Genomic DNA, 18,058 nt, shown 5'->3' on the forward strand with positions numbered 1-18,058 from the left:
GCTTGCACCCCTGGAGGGATACGAGAAGAAATCCTTAATGGCGCGCAGAATTGAATAGCTGCGGGAGCTCCCTCCCCGGCACTATTTCATTCGTCTTCAATTGATTCGAGCCCATAGAATCCAATCCCAAGCTTTCCAGTTTGTTTATCATTCTGCGATGCGGAAATGTGTGAAAAGCCTTACTATGGGCTAGATAAGCTACATATAGCTCCGGTGAGGTCATTTACAAGCACAATGACCTCATTGTATTAGATGTGTACTGATTGCAGGATTATATGTTACATTGTATCTGTAGGTGCCAAGACGTTAGAAATGTATTATGTATTAGTGATGCAGGGTCACAAGATGTGCAAATCCTGGCTGATATATGTAACTTTGCCTGTTCTGTTCTCTCAGCTTTGGGGATAAGGTACTGTGGGCCTAATTCACGGTGTTAGCATTGCGTCTGTCACTCTGCACACTAACGTATGCTAATGCAGCAGGAGGCCTATGAGGATCAAAGCAGCCCTCGGCCTGCGACGCAGATCTGAGTGCTGTCATCGCTCATCTGAGTAAGCCTGAGCGTAATCAGAATGGGCGACAGAACACTGAGGGCCTGATTCAGACCCACTCGCAAGCGGCTGTCCGCTCGCAAGTGGGTCGATGGTGTGCACTGCGCATGCGCACAACGGCGGGAGCTCCATCGTGCGCATGTGCCAGACGCGACGAGCGAAGGACTTTCCTTCGCTCGTTGTGTCTGATCAAAGGGGGCGTGCTGTCGATGTTGATTGACAGCACGCCCCCTTTGGTGGGCGTGCCGGGGGCGTGCCTCCCAGACGGGGGCGTTCCCAAGGGAACGCCTACCGTCAGAAGCCAGCCCACTGACATCGCTAGTGATGTCAGTGGGAGTGATTTTGGCTCTGATAGAGCCAAAATCACTCCGGAGCTTGCGGTTGAAAACCTCAACCGCAGGCTCCGGCTCGCAGTGGCGATGGTCAAGACCATCGCGGCCATCAACCTGCACGCTCGTACAGGCTGTGGGTGGTGACCCACAGCTATACGAGCATCCAGGAGGACGCTCCATAATTATGGAGGACGGCCCTCATTCAGAGCGTGCCTGAGTCTGTGTCTCTCTCTCTCTCACTCTCTCACTCACTCTCTCACTCTCTCAGAGCAAGGTGCAAAATGGTCGCCACTTTCCCCCTGAAACATACACTGTCTGTACTTCTGACACTATGCAGAGTTCCAGCTGCGATAAAATGTATATTAGAAAGTGGAGCAACCACAGAACCTGATGGCCACAAATATGGGTCACTGAGACCAATGCAGGAAATGTATAGTTAAGAAGATTATATGTTTATTACAATTAATAAACCAATGCAAATATCAATAAATGAGACAATCAAAAACAATGTAACAAATATGATAGTATATGGTAAAGATCAGGAGAATAGGCAATCTAAAATTATTATTAAAAAGTCCCGAACCAGAAACAGTAAAAAGTCTATGGCTAATGATAAGTCCTTTTGGAAGCACCTTGCTTATTTGTGTAACAATTACTGGGAATATTGAACTCTGGGCCTGATTCAGAGCCGCTCGTTCGCTCCGAGCGATGTTCGCACATATGCGTATGGGTCGTAATGCGCATGCGCCAACCAGTCAGTACGGTCGGAAATCGAGTGCCTGCTAATTTGAGTGACGGGATGAGGCGTTTGTGGGTGGTAACAGGGGAAGGTGCTTGAAAACGGGGAGTGGTGATCCGCACGCAGGCGTGCCAAACGGTCAAAACGGGCATTTTAAGGGTGTGCATAATTAACAAAGCAGCGTCATCGGCCAGGTCACTTGGTTGTCTCTTAGCCTGAACTGTTCGCGTGATTGCGGTAGGAAAATCCAACCACAAGCAGTGCGAGCAGTTCAGACGCCTTTCGATGTACTCAATTAATCTAATAAATAGCGGAGATGACATATGATGCAAACGGCAAAGGGGCGTCTTTACATAATAGCGAGCGCATGTTTCGTTCGCTCGCTCAGACATAGAGGCGGCAACAGACCGCAAAGAGCGAGCACTCAATTTAAATAGCCGGCCCCTTTTTCTGAACGAGCGAGCGCAAATAGCGTCCGGCTCTGAATCAGGCCCACTGTGCATCATCCGGCAATTGGACACAGATAGTGAATGGCAAATAGTCAAATGACAGCTGATACAGTGTTACCTTCCAAGCAGGCGGATCAAACACACATGTAGTTGCGGTTATCCAGTTGTAATAGTGGGGGGTGCCGCAACCAAGGATGGCTGGCCTCCAAAACTCGACCCAACTGTCAGTGGATGTAATGGTTTGAGTGACCCATATTTGTGCCTATCAGATTGTGTGGTTGCTCATTTTCTAATATACATTTTTCTGATAAGTGGGAGTGACTACCACACTGAGGCCCTGATTCAGAGGCGCTCGTTCTGAATCAGGGCGGGCTATTTTTTCTTTTTTTTTTCCCCCACCGGCCTCCAGGCCGCTCACTAAGCTGTGGGTGACCATCGGGCTTGCGACGAGACCCTTATAGTAGGGTCTTGTGCACCACAAGCCCCAGTGAACTTCCTGCTCTAATAGAAACAGCAGGCGTTCCTTCAGGAACGCCTCCGTTTGTCCAGCCACCCCCCCTGCACACCTACAAAACGGGGCGAGCTGTCAAATCACAATCGACAGCCACCCCGTCTTGTAGTGAGTCCCACAGCGAGTGAAAATTCACTCGCTACAGGCCTCACGCATGCTGCACGTGCGCACTGCCCAGCCGTCGACCCGCTTGCGAGGGGTCTGAATCGGGCCCTGAATCTGTTAAGCTTTTATCAACCCTTCAGCGCCTGGGCTATATTTGTTGCAATCAAGATACAAGACCTGATTTAGAGGTGGGCTCAGTGCTGATGCTTGCCGAGTTTTGAGTTTTTTGTTTTGTGCTGCACGTGTCAGAATCTCATTGTGCGTCCGCCGCGATTTGATTACCAATGGTGGTGAATCTAGATGCAGAGTGAGTGACATTCTGAATATGCGCCCACTTTATGGAACACGTCTGACACACTGAATTGTGTCCATTTTTAAACTTCTCCCCTTACATGCAGCAAAACCATTTGCTATTAACATTATTTAAATAGCTAAAAATCCATGTGTGCATGATCAAGATCCCCGCTCATAGCGATCGCTCACAATGTTCTGTGCCTGGGCGATGAATATAGTACCAGTAACAAGCACTTCATTTAGTGTTTGCACCTGCCCCTGACCCATGATATGATATGGCTTTTCCTAGCTGTAGCTGTCTGCATGCAGCCATGATGGTGTGACCACGCTCCTCCTGTACTTTGCCTCCGTCAGAACACCCATATGCCGTCCTAAAAGGCAAAAGCCGGAAAGCTGCATGTGCGTTTTACAGTGTTCTGAGCGTCTGCAGAGCGATTTCAGCCAGCATGCTCCGCCAACTGGCTCTGCGTTAGCCCTACAATGAACGCAGCTGTATTATGTGCTAAAACTTAGACATTCAGGTTATCCATTAGCCAGGAAGCAAAAAGTGCCTCATGCTTTGCTTACATCACTGACCACTAGGGAAATGAGAGACTGGATGCTGCAAATCCACGGTTTACAATTTGTATGGAACTATCCGTTCACTTTATTATTATTATTTATTATTATTACACAATTGTATCCGTCTCTTTACTTTATCATACTAATGCTGGCTATACACGCTACAATTATCGGAGCGATCCGCCTGATAGCGGCGGATCGCCCCGATAATTGTAGCGTGTGGGGGGGTGACTGAGGGTTAAATATTGCTCGGTCGGGCATGCCGGATTGTCCAGCATGCCCGTCCCATGCGATATTTCCCAGTAAACTATCGGGCAGTGTATGCCCAGCCGCGGCCGACAGACAGACATTTCCTGTGTTCCTTCCCAAGGAAGGAACAGGGAAATGTCTCCTCCCCCGGGGGCGGAGCGCGCATGTCTGCGGAATACACTGTGAGAGAAATCTCACAGTGTATGCCGGCGACATCTGCGGCTGGCAGGCTGACAGATAAAATGTCTGTCGGTCTGACAGACATTTTATCTGGCCGTGTATGCCCAGCGTTAGGGGCATATGTATCAAAGGTTGATGTGAGATAAAATTGTGAAATATATATCGCCAACCAATCGGCTCCAAACACATTTTGCAGGCTGTGTTTAAGTAATGAGTAAGTTAGAATCTGATTGGTTGGTGATATATATCTCACAATTTTATCTCACATCAAGCTTTGATACATATGCCCCTTAATGATATGTGGGTGGCTTGTTGCCTTTGTATGAGCAGGAATGTGTCTGTTAGTGAATGCTGACTATCCCTTTGTTCTACCACAGCCCAGACTTCCACTCACTTTTCACCTATTGCAGACCATGCGGTCACTATAGGTCATGCGCGTGTTTTGCAACAAAACAGCTTCCACGTTGCTACATGTCACTGAACGAGAGAATATCTTCTCACTCGCTTCCCCTGGACTTTGCTCATTGTCTCTCTCCTCCAGATACTGTGAATCATAGGGTGGCCCTTAACTGTGTCAGCTGAAGGCTAAACGCATGCAGTGAATGAATTCAGGAAGTCATCTTGGGTTACCCCCGGTCGTTGTTCCCTACTGGGGTGGTTATCAGTGATTTGTCTTCTGTGCGAAAGGTGTTGGAGACATTGTATCTGTTCTCGTGTTGTGAATAATATACCGCATGCTCGCCTTACAGGGCAGGTGGCGGAGGTTTAAATGTGACTGAATGGTAAAGCTGGGTACACACCTGTACAATTGTCTGGCCGTTCTTTCAATTTCTGACCCGTTCATGCGATATCATAAGTGTGTGTAGGCACCTTTCATCAAGTTTTCTCGAGAAAGAACTGGTTGCATGGAAAGATCAGATTTTATGTGCAGTTTCATTTTCATCTGATTCGTTGGTACATCGGACTAAGTGCCTGATTCAGCAAGGAACGCAAGATTGCTCGCACCCGGCCGCTGCGAAATTATGCAAATGGATCTGAACGCAGCACTATACCAAGACTCCCACCACTGTATAAAGCCGGCCACTTCCCATTACTTACATAAGCAGTACCTTTGCAAGTCTGCGAAAACATCGGTAACATCGGACGCATCTGCACAGTTGTGGTTGAGCTGACCTCTTTCAACTCTCAAATGCTAAACTTCCTGTCTGTATCTAGAGCTCAGGCCGCGTATGCCGTCTCAGTGTCTTAATTATGCACGCCCCTGTAACGGCGTTCAAATGCACTGGCACGCCTGCGTTTCTCAGACCACCTCCGTCACCACCCGCAAACGGTACTTCCTGTCAATCACTCCGCGCTGGGTCAGTGGAGCATTTGCGCACACACACTGTGGCTTTGACGCATGCACAGTGCATAACGGCCGACTGCGTATGCAATCACATCTGTGATCCTTGCTGTATCAAGCCCTAGCGTGGGCCTGATTCATGGCCCCTTTTCTATAATTTAGGGTCACCTCCCAGACTCCACCCTGAAACGCCCAGGGATCGCAATTGCCAACGGCATCGCTCACTTTGGTTCTTGCGTGCTCAGTAATGGTTTTCGAGAGTTTTTACTTGTGTGCAAAAAGTTGCTCAACAGTGTTAATATCTGCACGCGCCCATCTCTGGGTCAGGTTCTGAGTGCGCACTTTAGAGTGTTCTGTCCGATGCTTCTGCCCACACTCCTCCAGTCCCAGCGCTGCCTTTGTGTCTTCTCAGCAGATACTTTAGACTGATGGGGGTCGAAGATGGCAAGTCAGGTAGTATAGGTGTCTAAGCGCTTATCGGCACTGTGATCGGGATTTCCGAAACGCATCAAAGTGCGATTGTACAGGTGTGTAGCCAGCGTATGTGCCAGCAGTCCCTGCAGCTCTCTGTATGTAAAGCGCTCCTATGTTTGTGTGGGTGGTACAAGTGGTTTATAGTTCAGATGTTTTATGCCTAGTGTTGGTTTATACAGATGTTTTATGCCTAGTGTTTTCTGTCAAGAGCATTGACATACAGCAAGAAACAAGAAATGGCAATCTCTCAAAAAGAGTTTTCAGTTTCAAAATGAGTTAGGAGTAAGCGCACAAGTTCCTTGTACAGCTTTGGAATTTTTATTTATTCCTTTGGCCAAGGCCATCCCTGTCCAGAACATATTGTCCTGAGATCTCTATTTTTTTAGTTTTTTAGATAACAGAGCATTTGCAGAATTGGGTGTGCTTGCTGTATTTTTCTCTGCAAGGGGCCAAGTTGCTGAAGTTCCTTAGATACAGGAACTTGATTGGGAAACCGTACTGCCAGACAGGACCCTCGTGTTTTCTGGCATCCTTAATTGTCACATGCAGAGTTGAAAATTTTTTTTACTTTTTATTTTTTTTATTCCCTTTATACAGTAAGTGTCTTTGGTTAGTGGTCAGCCAGCCTGCTATGGCCTGAAAATTGTTTAAATCTCATGTTTGCAGGTACAACTGCTGTCAGGAAGTGACCGCATTTAATCCCAATGATGGATTAAGACATCAGGCTTCCATTGGGAATCTCCTCCGCTGAACATTGTGGTATGTAACGGGGCTTTATGAGAATTTTTTTGCCTAGAAGCAATCCGGCCTGGCTATGGGGAATATTGTATACTGGTTTCCAGCACAGAGTCCTAGGCGATCCCATGAGCATGTTGTATATTTTAAATAGTTGCCGGATATAAAAATAATTGTAGCAGCTTCTTATAAAGTAATAATTCTGATTAGGTTATACAGGCTGAGTCTCCCATATCCAAATATTCCAAAATACAGAATTTTTCGAAATACGGAATTTTTTTTAGCATGACTGAGATAATGAAACCTTTGATTTTTGATGGTTCAATGTACACAAACTTTATCTAAGGCACAAATAATTAAAAATATTGTATAAAATTACCTTCAGGCTATGTGTATAAGGTGTATATAACACATAAATGAATTTCATTTCTGTACACAAACTTTGCTTGAGCAACAAAATGATTGAATATATTGTATAAAATGACCTGCAGGCTGTGTGTATAAAGTGTATATAACACATAAATGCATTCTGTGTGTATATTGGGGGCCCATTCACAAGATTTTTCATTGTGATATGCAAACATGGACTATTCCGTTATCCAAAATTTGGGATATGGGAGACCCAACCTATATATGTGTTTGTGTGTGTGTGTATGTATGTATGTATTTTTGTATGTATGTGTGTATAATATATATATATGTATGTGTGTGTGTGTGTGTGTGTGTATATGTGTATATATATATATATATATATATATATATATATATATATATAATTTATTAGTGTGTGTGTGTGTATATATATTATCAGGTTTTCCTTTTAGTATATATCTTTTTACTTAAACCCACAATGGCATCTCCAAGCTAAAACATTGTTGTGAGCCTATGTTGCATACAACATTATAAAGCCAGGATATATCCTGCCTAGCTAATATCACATATATGTTACCGCTGAATGGTAGAACCCCATGCTATTGCAGGCTGCCTTTTGAGACAGGAAGGGCTCTGTAATAGGGAATACCCCAAGGCAGTGAGACATTAGTGGGAACTACAGGTCTGCTCGCCTGGCTGGATAATGGCTGGAGACGAGTGGCCGGAGTTTAGATTAGTGGCTGACATAAGTAGGTATGAGTAATATTTAATTTTTGTCAGTTTGTTTTGTACAGTGTTTGGCCTGGAAAATGCCTGGAGACGCTTGACCCAATATGTCAGCCACGGCTGATGGCTCCGACGTTTCACTCGGTAAGCACCCGGGTACCTGAAAGCACACATTCTAATAAATGATGATTTATTTATTACCATTTAGGTATACATAATATTTATTACCAGTTATTTATATAGTGCGCACACATTCCGCAGCACTTTTACAGAGAATATTTGGCCATTCACTAGTAGAGCTTACAATCTACAGTCCTTCCCACATGTACCCACTCGTATATACACTAGGGTTCATTTTATTGTCAGAAGTCAACTAACCTGCCAGTATAGTTTTTGGATTATGAGAGGAAACTGGAGTAAAGCGACACAAATATGGAAAGAACATGCAAACTCCACACAGTTTTGGTGATAATGCTAACTACTCCACCAATTGTGCTTCCAAGTTCCAGTTCCTCTTGGGGTCACAGACTACTGCTGTCTATTTCCCTCTAAGACTGGAGTGCAGGAAATAATATAGAATTTGGCAACCAGTCCAGTGACACAGGAGTTATCCTAAACTTGCAAGGAGTTGTGATAGAGGAGCACCTGTTTAGTACTACACAAATTAGGCCTAAACATAAAATGTCAGAATTGGGTAGCGGCAGTAGTTTTTTATGACCCAAAATAGAAGCAAATATATACTTTTTAAATAGAATTTACCAGTATATTGCTAGTTCTTTAATATGAAAGAAAGCATCTCCACTACACATCTTAGCTTCAGGCGTTGGCTTCATAATTCCAAATTAGTCTTGTTCACTGCAACATATGGTGCTTTGCATAATAGATTGGCATGCTTTTCAAAACCTTACACATTTGCAGTCACAAGATGGCGCCACCTCTGTGTACTCCAATTGAATGTCATTTTGCAAACTGACCTGCAAATGACCTTTTAAAAAGCTTCTATTTTTAATGTTCAATGGAAAACAATTACTATACAGATGTCTGTCTGTGTAGCTGTAGCTTCTCTCTTATTTTTAAGTGGTTTCCGGGGGTTACTATTTCCACTTCAGTGAACCGGTGTTGGAACCCACAATCCGGCAGGGCCATGATGGGATGTCAGCGGTGTAAAAGTTACTGGTTGGTTGAAACTCCAGTGACAACAGTGCAGGTCACCTTTTAATGATAGATATTTTATATTCCCTACACAAGTTCAGTCACCATTTTTTTTTTTCCTGTTTCTTTCTCCTGTATAGATGAAGAGTCTTTCCACTCTGTGGATACGTTACTCTTGGATTCTGCCAGCTCTGCTAAAGTGCACATAAAGGAGGAAAGGTCGGAGTCTCGGGGAAGTTTATCACTGCCCAATGACAATGAAATCTTGGGAACAGATGGAGAGGGCTCCTCCCACAGCGCTGGTCAGTGTACATGTTGGATGAATTGCGTTTCCAGCTTACAGTTCTGAAGCTCTGGCCTTGATCTAGACCCCCAAAATGTGCATTTTAAGCTGAACCCCTTTAATTATGGAATGCCCTCCTTATAATCTTGGTAGGATCATTATCTGGTATCCTGGTTATTTGGGACCTTAACACCCCATGATATTGCAGTCTCTGTGGCCTGCATTAGACTGTGCTGGGTCCGTTTAGCAATTAGCCCTGTCAAATTTTTGCACCGGTTGCATTTCTTCCAATGAAGAAGAGCCAGTGAGAGTTACTGAAGTCCTATAAATGTTTATTGTCTCTTAGGGCTCCCTGATGGAAAAGCAACAAGGCCGCTTGCTAATCTGGGGATCAGGCTTAATAATAATAATTTTAAAAAAAGCCTCCGCTGAATGAATTGATCATGGTGGCTATGTTTAATACCCTGTCAGTCCCTAACCAAACCTTCATGTGGCGGCATTATGTTGGTCTAGAGTAGGGGTGGGCAATAAGCTGCACCCCAGCTGTTGTAGAATTATATATCCCAGCATGCCCTGCCACAGTTTTGCGATTTGGCCATGCTAAAACTGTTGCAAGTCATGCATGGATGTGTAGTTCAACAACAGCCGGAGGACCGCTTGTTGTCCACCCCTGGTCTTGAGCCATGTAAAGGGCTTCTGATTGAAGCGGTATTAGACTTTTGAGTTATGCTTCCTGTAAAATGTTTCCACGCAAGTATCATGATAACTTGGCCACTAGGTGGAGTTGTTCACAGCTTCAGCAGCATGTTTTAGTGTTTAGAAAAAAAAAACGAAACAGCCAGTGCTCCGGTTATACTGTAATGAGGTACGAAGTTTAAACATTTGTCTCCCGATTTTGCAGCTAGATTTAAAGCGGCGACATTATGTATATTAGGTTGGTTTCGATAAAAAAAAATAATAATAAAAAAATTGGCGCTTTAAATCTTTGCTGAAAAACATCTCTTCTACAAACTCCTACCCTATTGCGTCCCCCCTCCCCCTTCAAAAGGACCCATAAGTCACTCAACTTTATAAGTGGGTGCTATGGGGGTGCAGGAGTTTTGTTTGCAGTCTGTGTAATTAAACCATTTTCTCCAATAATAGCGGAGGAGCCAGAGCGTAAAAGGAAGAAGGGTCCTGCACCAAAGATGCTGGGCAACGAAGTGTGCAGTGTGTGCGGAGACAAGGCTTCAGGCTTCCATTACAACGTGCTGAGCTGCGAGGGCTGCAAGGGCTTCTTCAGACGCAGCGTCATAAAGAAGCCCAAATATACCTGCAAGAACAGCGGCAAGTGCCAGATGGACATGTACATGCGTCGCAAGTGCCAGGAGTGCCGGCTTCGGAAGTGCCGAGAGGCCGGCATGCGGGAACAGTGTGAGTGACCGGAGAACCCTGTCTAGAGCTGTAAGAGACTCTAAAAAGTACAGTTGGAGTCGTTTCCCATAGCAACCAATCAGCTTCTAGCTATCATTGTATAGGTTGCTATGGGAAACTTCTTCACTTGTACTCTTTAGAAGGTTTGACACCCCCTCCCCCCCCCATTGTCTGTAGCTGTGCCTTTGTTAATAGATTTATGATGTGTAGAACCTTCTTAGCATTCAGATGTTCAAGCCATATTGGGCCTGATTCTGAGACTGAATGCGGATGCGTCCGGCGGATATCTGTAAACTGTGCACGGGTCTTAGAAAGCAGTCGCTGACTGCAGACGCGGATATGCACACATACAGAATCCGAGAGCGCGGATGATCTGATCCGACCGTTGGTGGATCACTTTGCCGGGTAATGGAGCAGACTTCCATGCTCTTTTGAAGAGTGCAGATGAGATGCTTGTTTCTGACGTATGTCTTGCACTCAGCGTGGGGGAGTGGGTGTAAGTGCCAATACTAATGATGGCGGCTGCAGACGGAAAAAGAGTGCGTGGGTTGGCCATTCGCATAAAGACGGACACACGATCGCCAAGATGTTAGCATTAGATAGCGAGCCAATGCTTATGATGGAGTAGGGCCCACAGAGTGCATCAGCACCATTCCCTGTTAGTAAAACTATCGGGGATGTTTGTGCAGTCAGGGGAACCTGGAGTAATAAGGGGCATGTTAGAAATCTTATCATTAATTATTATGTTTTCTCAGTCAACTTCTCTTTGCCCCGTTATTATAAACACTCCCATTGTGCTACCACCTAGTATAAAAAGTGGAACTAAGATTCAAACCTCATTTTGGTTTATGCACCACTAAAGGAGAACTTCACTCAATCACCATAATCTCTTTAGCCAGCGGTTCTTCTGTGCATTAACACCCCTGTCTGCGTCTTTGTCCAGCGATTTCATCCCAGCCCTGCTTTAATCCCGTGTGTGCCGGGATAAGTCCGTGAGGACCAGCTGCTGATAGTGTGACCCTGTTGCGCTCTGTTTCAGGCGTGCTCTCCGAAGTGCAGATCCGGAGCAAGAAGATAAAGAAGCAGCAGCACGAGGACGATGTGGTCCAGTCCTCTGCAGTCTTGGTGCCCCCCAGCCCTTGCGTGCTGGCTCAGGATATTGTCCAGCTCACGTCTCAGCAGGAAGAGATGATCCAGCAGCTGGTCTCCGCACAGCAGCAGTGCAACAAGAGGTCCTTCAGTGATCAGCCCAAAGTAACGGTAAGACGCCTACCAAGGTGATGCATCAGGTCTACACAGACAGGATCAATGTTTATCATGAGGTCTGCAATATATAAAGGAATCCTTTTCATATAGTGTTCATCCTGAGCACCCTGAGCCAGTCACAACTTGTGCGGTTTTCTCTATCCTGTCTGGGGTGTCCTCTACTCTGGTGCTTCTACCACACACTGATCGGTATAAGAGAAGTTTGCATCAGTGGAGTGTACTAGAAGCACCAGAGCAGAGGGCAACACTCCTGGCAGGAGAGGGGAGCTGCATGGGCTGTGACAGGTGCAGGGTGCTAGAATGAACACTACGTTGTATGCAATTTTGACAACTGAGGGCTACAACTCGCAGCAAATAACTGCTGTTGATGCGTATAAATGCACTTGAAACCAGACATGTCAGGGACACATTTATATTTTAATATGTATAGAGTGCCAGCAATAAGCCTTTGTGCACGTGAGGCCTTCAGGCAGGGGACACGCACACTGCCCTGCAGTTACTAATTGGACCCCACAGAAATGGTTACAACTGCAGCACAAGCAATATATGTAATGTCTTCTAATTTGACTAGTCTGCAAAAGAACTGGTTCTGCCTTTTTTAAATTATTGCGATTTTTAAAACATGGGGCAGACTCACCGGAATCTCGCCAATGGCTACAAGCCTGGTATGTAATACAGATAAGCCCAGAGGTTCCCAAATGTGGTCCTCAAGGCACCCCAACGGTTCAGGTTTTAGCGATATCCATGGTTGAGCACATATGGCTAAATGACATTACCTGAGGTACTAATTAAGTCCCCTGTGGTCAAGCATGGATGTCCTTAAAACCTGGACTGTTAGGGTGCCTTGAGGACCGCATTTGAGAAAGTCTGGATTAGCCGATGATTGGTCAGCCGTGCTGGTCGCTGTGTGAGAAGAGATCAGGATACTTTCACAAGCCCCTGCAGTCGGGCGTAGAGAGCGACGGCGGGCCCCAATAAAGAGGGGGCGTGGCCTAATAGCGGGAGGCGTGGCCACGCCCCCTTGAAAAAAACCATACTTTTGCAGCGCCGAACGCTTGGCGCGAAGCCAGGGGGGCGGTGCGATCAGTGTGATCGCTCCCCCCCTCAGGCATAGGAGATTGCTGTGGCAGTCTCCCACTGCATCCCAGCACATGCTGTGTGCTGGGCTGCTGGGAGGGAGGAAGCCCGGGTAAATTGTACCCGCTACCCCTTAACCACCCCCCCCCCCCCACCCCTCTCGGCGCCCCTGCCTGCAGTACAAGCAGACGTCACAATCCATAGAAATAGCGCTGATAGGGGAGGGTGCAGTTGACATTTAAGCCCCCAGTTACATATTACAGAGTGAACGGGACAAACTATTGGGGCTATTTGTTTCACAATTATTTAGCCACCTTAGGAGCTGTGGAGTCTTTGGATGAAATATACGTTACTTATTGTAGCTCATTTTTGTATTAATAAATGCAGAGAGAGAAGCCAGGTCCCTTGTTTTCTCATATTTCAGAAATTTTGAGTTCTAGGGATAATTAAGGAATATTTTAAGTTGCGAATTTTGTACAACGTAATTGGCTCAGTCCTTTGGATGTATGAAATATACTAGCGACCTCTTAATCATTGTATACAATGTAACCTCACAGCTATTTTAATTGGCTTTGCTATGCTTATAAGTTGCTGTGATTTATAAAACCTCTGCATAATTCTAGCAAACATACCTCTCCTGTACGCAAACGATTCATCTATCTGCCGTCCTTTGCTTGGGCACAAGATATATCAGACAAACTAGGCAAATGTTTAGGGCATTTGGAATGGGGCATACACGGACACCTGGTGGACAGAGGCTGCTGCCGCTGCGCACCATCCACAATTTGAGCTCAGCTGATGGCTCCGATCGGCCAGCAAACAGTGGGCAGCGACGGGATGGCCCTAAGGCCAGCGGCAGGTTGTGGGGTCGGGCCACCTGACCTGCGCGGCGACTTTTCTCTGGGTAGCCTACCGCAATCTGAGCTCTCAGCTCGGCTCCAATCGGGCAGCTGATACAGCCAGCAGCAGGGACAACGGGCAGTAACAAAATCTTGCCTAGATCATTAATTTGGCTAGTGCCGGCTCTGAGATATATAATAGTTGCTCCCTCTTTTATAAACTACAGCGCAGTAAAAAATTACCAATATCCGTCCCCTCATACAAACCAATACAGTAAGAGGTTGCCAATATGAGATTGAGCTTATTTGAGCTATTAAAGATCACTATAATGTTCTAATTTCAGCCCTCCGTTGCTAATCCTGCGCTGTCTACCTTTTCACACTTGCTGACTGTACTCTCTGCGCTTACTAAGCCTGCCGTGCTTCCTTTTCAGCCGTGGCCCCTAACTAGCGACCCCAACAGCAGAGAAGCTCGCCAACAACGCTTCGCTCACTTCACCGAGCTCGCCATCATCTCCGTGCAGGAGATCGTGGATTTTGCCAAACAAGTCCCTGGTTTTATGGAACTGTCACGGGAGGATCAGATCGCACTTCTGAAGGCGTCCACCATTGAGGTAGCCCTCTTTAGGATCATTTAAAAATGATATAAACAATGTTATGTATACTCAAATATATATATCAATATTTAAAATTGTGCCATGGGAAATGCTGCTGTTAAAGTCTATTACCTGCATACATTTATTATTGATCCTTTCATTTACTACAGGGGCACGTGCAGATGGCATAGTGTCATCTACTCTTACATTTGTCTCTGTGGCTGCTGTTCCCACATTACACACACACACACACACACACACACACACACACACACACACACTACTATGTGTATGAGCTGCAGCAATTCATGAAGTGACGGCTTACACAGTTAAGGATGAGAAGTTTTAATATAGCAAATATATCCTCTCTCCCTCCCCCATGGGTTGGGTTGGTTACTGGATGCCGTAGGTCAGAATCCCGATGCCAGCATCTTGACAGGGTTAGGATACAGACACCTGTCAGTCTGTATCCTAACCCCCTCCAACCCCGGTGCCTAAACCTAACCTCCCCCCTCCCCGCACCGTAACCCTCTCCCACCTTAGAGCATAACTCTTCCCGTAGTGCCTAACCCCTAATGCTAACATTCCCCCTAACACTGTTACTTACCTTCGGGATGCTGGTGCATCTGACAGATGTTTGGATTCCGACGCCCGCATTCTGACCGCCGGAATCCCCGTGGTCGGTATTATGACTGCATCGCAATCGGACTAGATGAGTGTTAACTGGGATTTGACAAAAGACAAAAATATTTTTAACATGACTATGCCCTGATTCAGGGCTCGATCTGAATCAGGGCGTCCCTTTTTTTTTTTTGACTGGCCTCCAGGCCGCTCGCACAGCTGTGGGTGACCACCCACAGTGTGTGCGTGCGGCCTGGTGATGGTCGCGATTATCGCGACCATCGGGCTTGTAAAGAGACCCTGTGGTAGGGTCTCAAGTCTCGCAAGCCCGAGTGGACTTCCTGCTCTATTAGAGCAGGAAGTCCACTACTGACATCACTGATCAACATCGACAGCCGCCCCGTCTTGTAGTGAGCCCCGGAACGAGTGATTTCTCACTCGCTCCGGGGCTCGCGCACGCCGCGCGTGTGATGGCCCACCATCGACACGCTTGCGAGAGGGTTTGAATCAGGCCCGATGTTCTATAGAACATATGTTACATAACATTCTGTATGTTCCTTTACTCCACAGCTTCATTTAGTACATATGTAGCTGTACTCTGGTGGCCTTATTGGGTACTCCGCTAGTTACTGAGCTGATAGTGTGCTGTCTTTAGCTCTGAGTGTCTGCAGCAAACCATTGATTCAATAAAGAAAGTGATCTAGTGAAATGAGGACTGACTGCTGGGCAGAAGGGTACGGTGAACCTGCACGCACCAGGTCATCATTCTAGGTGTGACTACCCACTCATTTTGTGTGTGTGTGTGTGTGTGTGTTAGCCCTCACTTTGTCTGTCTAGGCAATGTGTCCCTTCTCAGGACTTTGCACTGTTCAGATGTAATCTTCCAGTTTCATGTTGGTGATTAAAATCTCACAGGACGCTGTCATCATTTTGTATAATAACAGACCTCAATTGAGGCCACTATCTTATCTATTTGGGTGAGTGGGTGTGGTGTTAACATTGTGAACTATTTTATGAATTGACTTTTCCATAGCTCTTCCCTGTTTAGTTAATATGTCATCAACATAAACTATGCCTCTATGTAAGGAAAGCATGTACATGTTACTTGTGCTCTGTTTATAAGTTGGTTACTGTATTGTAATGTTCTGTGTACCCTTTACTGTATGTACGGCGCTGCGGACCTCTTGTGGCGCCCTATAAATAAAATGTAATAATAATAAAATGTTATCTGTCGCTGGTGCAGTCAGATCAGACTGAAGACAAAATCTGTGAGTGTAACTGAATGGAGATTACTCTGCGTCCTGCTGGGAGGAAATGCTAAGAGTACAATAAATTGGGTGTACCAAGGCCACTGGCTGCATCTTCCAACGCAGCTGCAGTTGGCCCTGAAAGTGCAAATTTCACAGCCATCCCCAGTAATTCGTTACCCAGATGACTGATGGTCACACAGATGACCTGATGCTGCGTCTGTGAATGCTGCTCTAGGATCTGCGTGCGACGCTGCAGTAAGCGTCTATTTAGACTTGACGCCTCCTGCAGCAATCGCATACAGTAATACAGTAAGGGAAAAAATCTTCCGCACCGGATAACATCCTATTTACACATGTTTTATACAGCGGCTCCATACTACACAGGTCTATAAAATGCTGGGTTCAATCAGCCGTACTCCCTGTATAGCAGAGAGGCGAATATTCCGGCCTGGTCTGCTGAGGGTTAGCTGTCCAGCTTAAGATGGGCCTCCAATGTTATGGTGTAGCTTGCCACCATAGGAGATCTAATTAAAGCCGTGGTGGCAAGATGAGGAAATGGTCTAAAAAAATTTTCATTTAGTTAGGTATCTGATCCTAAAGGACAACTAAACCTTAAAAACACTATTCTACAAAAGAAGCAAGAAAATTAAATTGGGAACTTCACTTGTATTAAACATTACAGAAAATCCCATATTGTTATAATAATTTTTTTTCAATGCGCTCATCTGCGCCATTTTCCTACCTTCTAATCACGTTTTCCTGCTCGTCGTTTTTCCATTAATTTATACTATGTAAGCTGACTAAAAGTAAGAAGTGAGCATAGCCTTCTAAGACTGCTCATCAAATGAGCCGGAAGTGACCCCAGTTTTGCGCCACTGATGAAAGCGATTAGTCTGCAGCCTATAGTGCTCCTGTGTAACACCTTCGTGACCCCTAATACCTGTACAAGCTAAGCAGGGCTATAGTTTCTTGTCTTGTAAAGGGTGAGCTGAGATGTTCTCACTGTAGTACTCATTACGTCTGTGTGTTCTAACAGTCATCATGGTTCATTCTAAGGATATTGGGTAATATAATAGTCATACACCTGAAGTCACTGTAACTGAGAATGAAACGCACAGTATAGAGGTAGATTACATAAAAGGATACAGTCTCTATACTAGCTGCATATATCGGGACATTTAAATAGAGGCGCATTCCATGGCGATTGACTGCCTGGGATTTGACCTGTTTACACATCTGTGTGCCCGACACACTATTAGCCTTCAGGCGTTATACCCAATAATGCTCCCACACATTACACAAGTGTACTTCCCATTAATCTGTGCAACAACATTGCCTCCATCGTTCATCAGTGCCAACGATAGAAAATGATCGGGGATGCCCCTCCATGTGACTGAATAATGGCATGCATAAATGTGGATAGCGGCTGCACAAATAATGGGTTGTTGCTCATGTACCCTGATGATATTAAAAAGAACCTCTATATACCCCTGCCTGTACCTTCTAAAATCCTTCCTATAAACCTTGAAGGATGACGCTAATTTGCGTATGCAGTCATACAGTAAATAAAGACTTAGACCTGGAATCTGTGGTTCCAAAGCACAAGTGTTATTCAAGTAAAAGTTCAGACAGTTACACGCAATTGATCCAGACACAATTTAGGCGCAAAAGGAATTATACAGACCCAAGTACAGTATACATACGTAGCGCTTCCGGTACCAGATGTTAGGCATCAGCAAGAAACCCCTCAGTCAGCATTCAGCAAGAAGACTAAAGACCCAGTGTTGGAGCACACATATTTATACCCCCCCAGAATAGACAGGATAATAGAGAAGTTTGCTGCTGATGTCATTGGTTCCCAGGGGAGAAGCATCTGTTACAAAGCATTTAACAGGCTGGTTCAAATAGACTCTCCCTGCCTCTAACAGCTGGGTGTCTTTC

At 45.6% G+C, this 18,058-nt stretch overlaps 1 protein-coding gene across 2 annotated transcripts in view; it reads left to right on the forward strand.

Moving 5' to 3' along the window:
• LOC148478428 (oxysterols receptor LXR-beta-like) overlaps positions 1-18,058 on the forward strand; it is a 44,319-nt gene that overhangs the window by 16,529 nt on the left and 9,732 nt on the right. Inside the window, exons 2-7 of one of the 2 annotated variants that reach the window (XM_088455424.1) lie at positions 6,454-6,546; positions 7,675-7,764; positions 8,913-9,074; positions 10,199-10,468; positions 11,508-11,728; positions 14,085-14,264. In XM_088455424.1, the coding sequence (XP_088311550.1) occupies positions 7,728-7,764; positions 8,913-9,074; positions 10,199-10,468; positions 11,508-11,728; positions 14,085-14,264 (870 nt within the window). In that variant the 5' untranslated portion in view covers positions 6,454-6,546; positions 7,675-7,727. The remainder of the gene's footprint in view (positions 1-6,453; positions 6,547-7,674; positions 7,765-8,912; positions 9,075-10,198; positions 10,469-11,507; positions 11,729-14,084; positions 14,265-18,058) is intronic. The other variant, XM_088455423.1, reaches the window with a different exon arrangement.

The sequence above is a fragment of the Taudactylus pleione genome, unplaced genomic scaffold, assembly GCF_031769625.1.
Source record: "Taudactylus pleione unplaced genomic scaffold, aTauple2 ptg000655l, whole genome shotgun sequence".
NCBI lineage: Eukaryota > Metazoa > Chordata > Amphibia > Anura > Myobatrachidae > Taudactylus > Taudactylus pleione.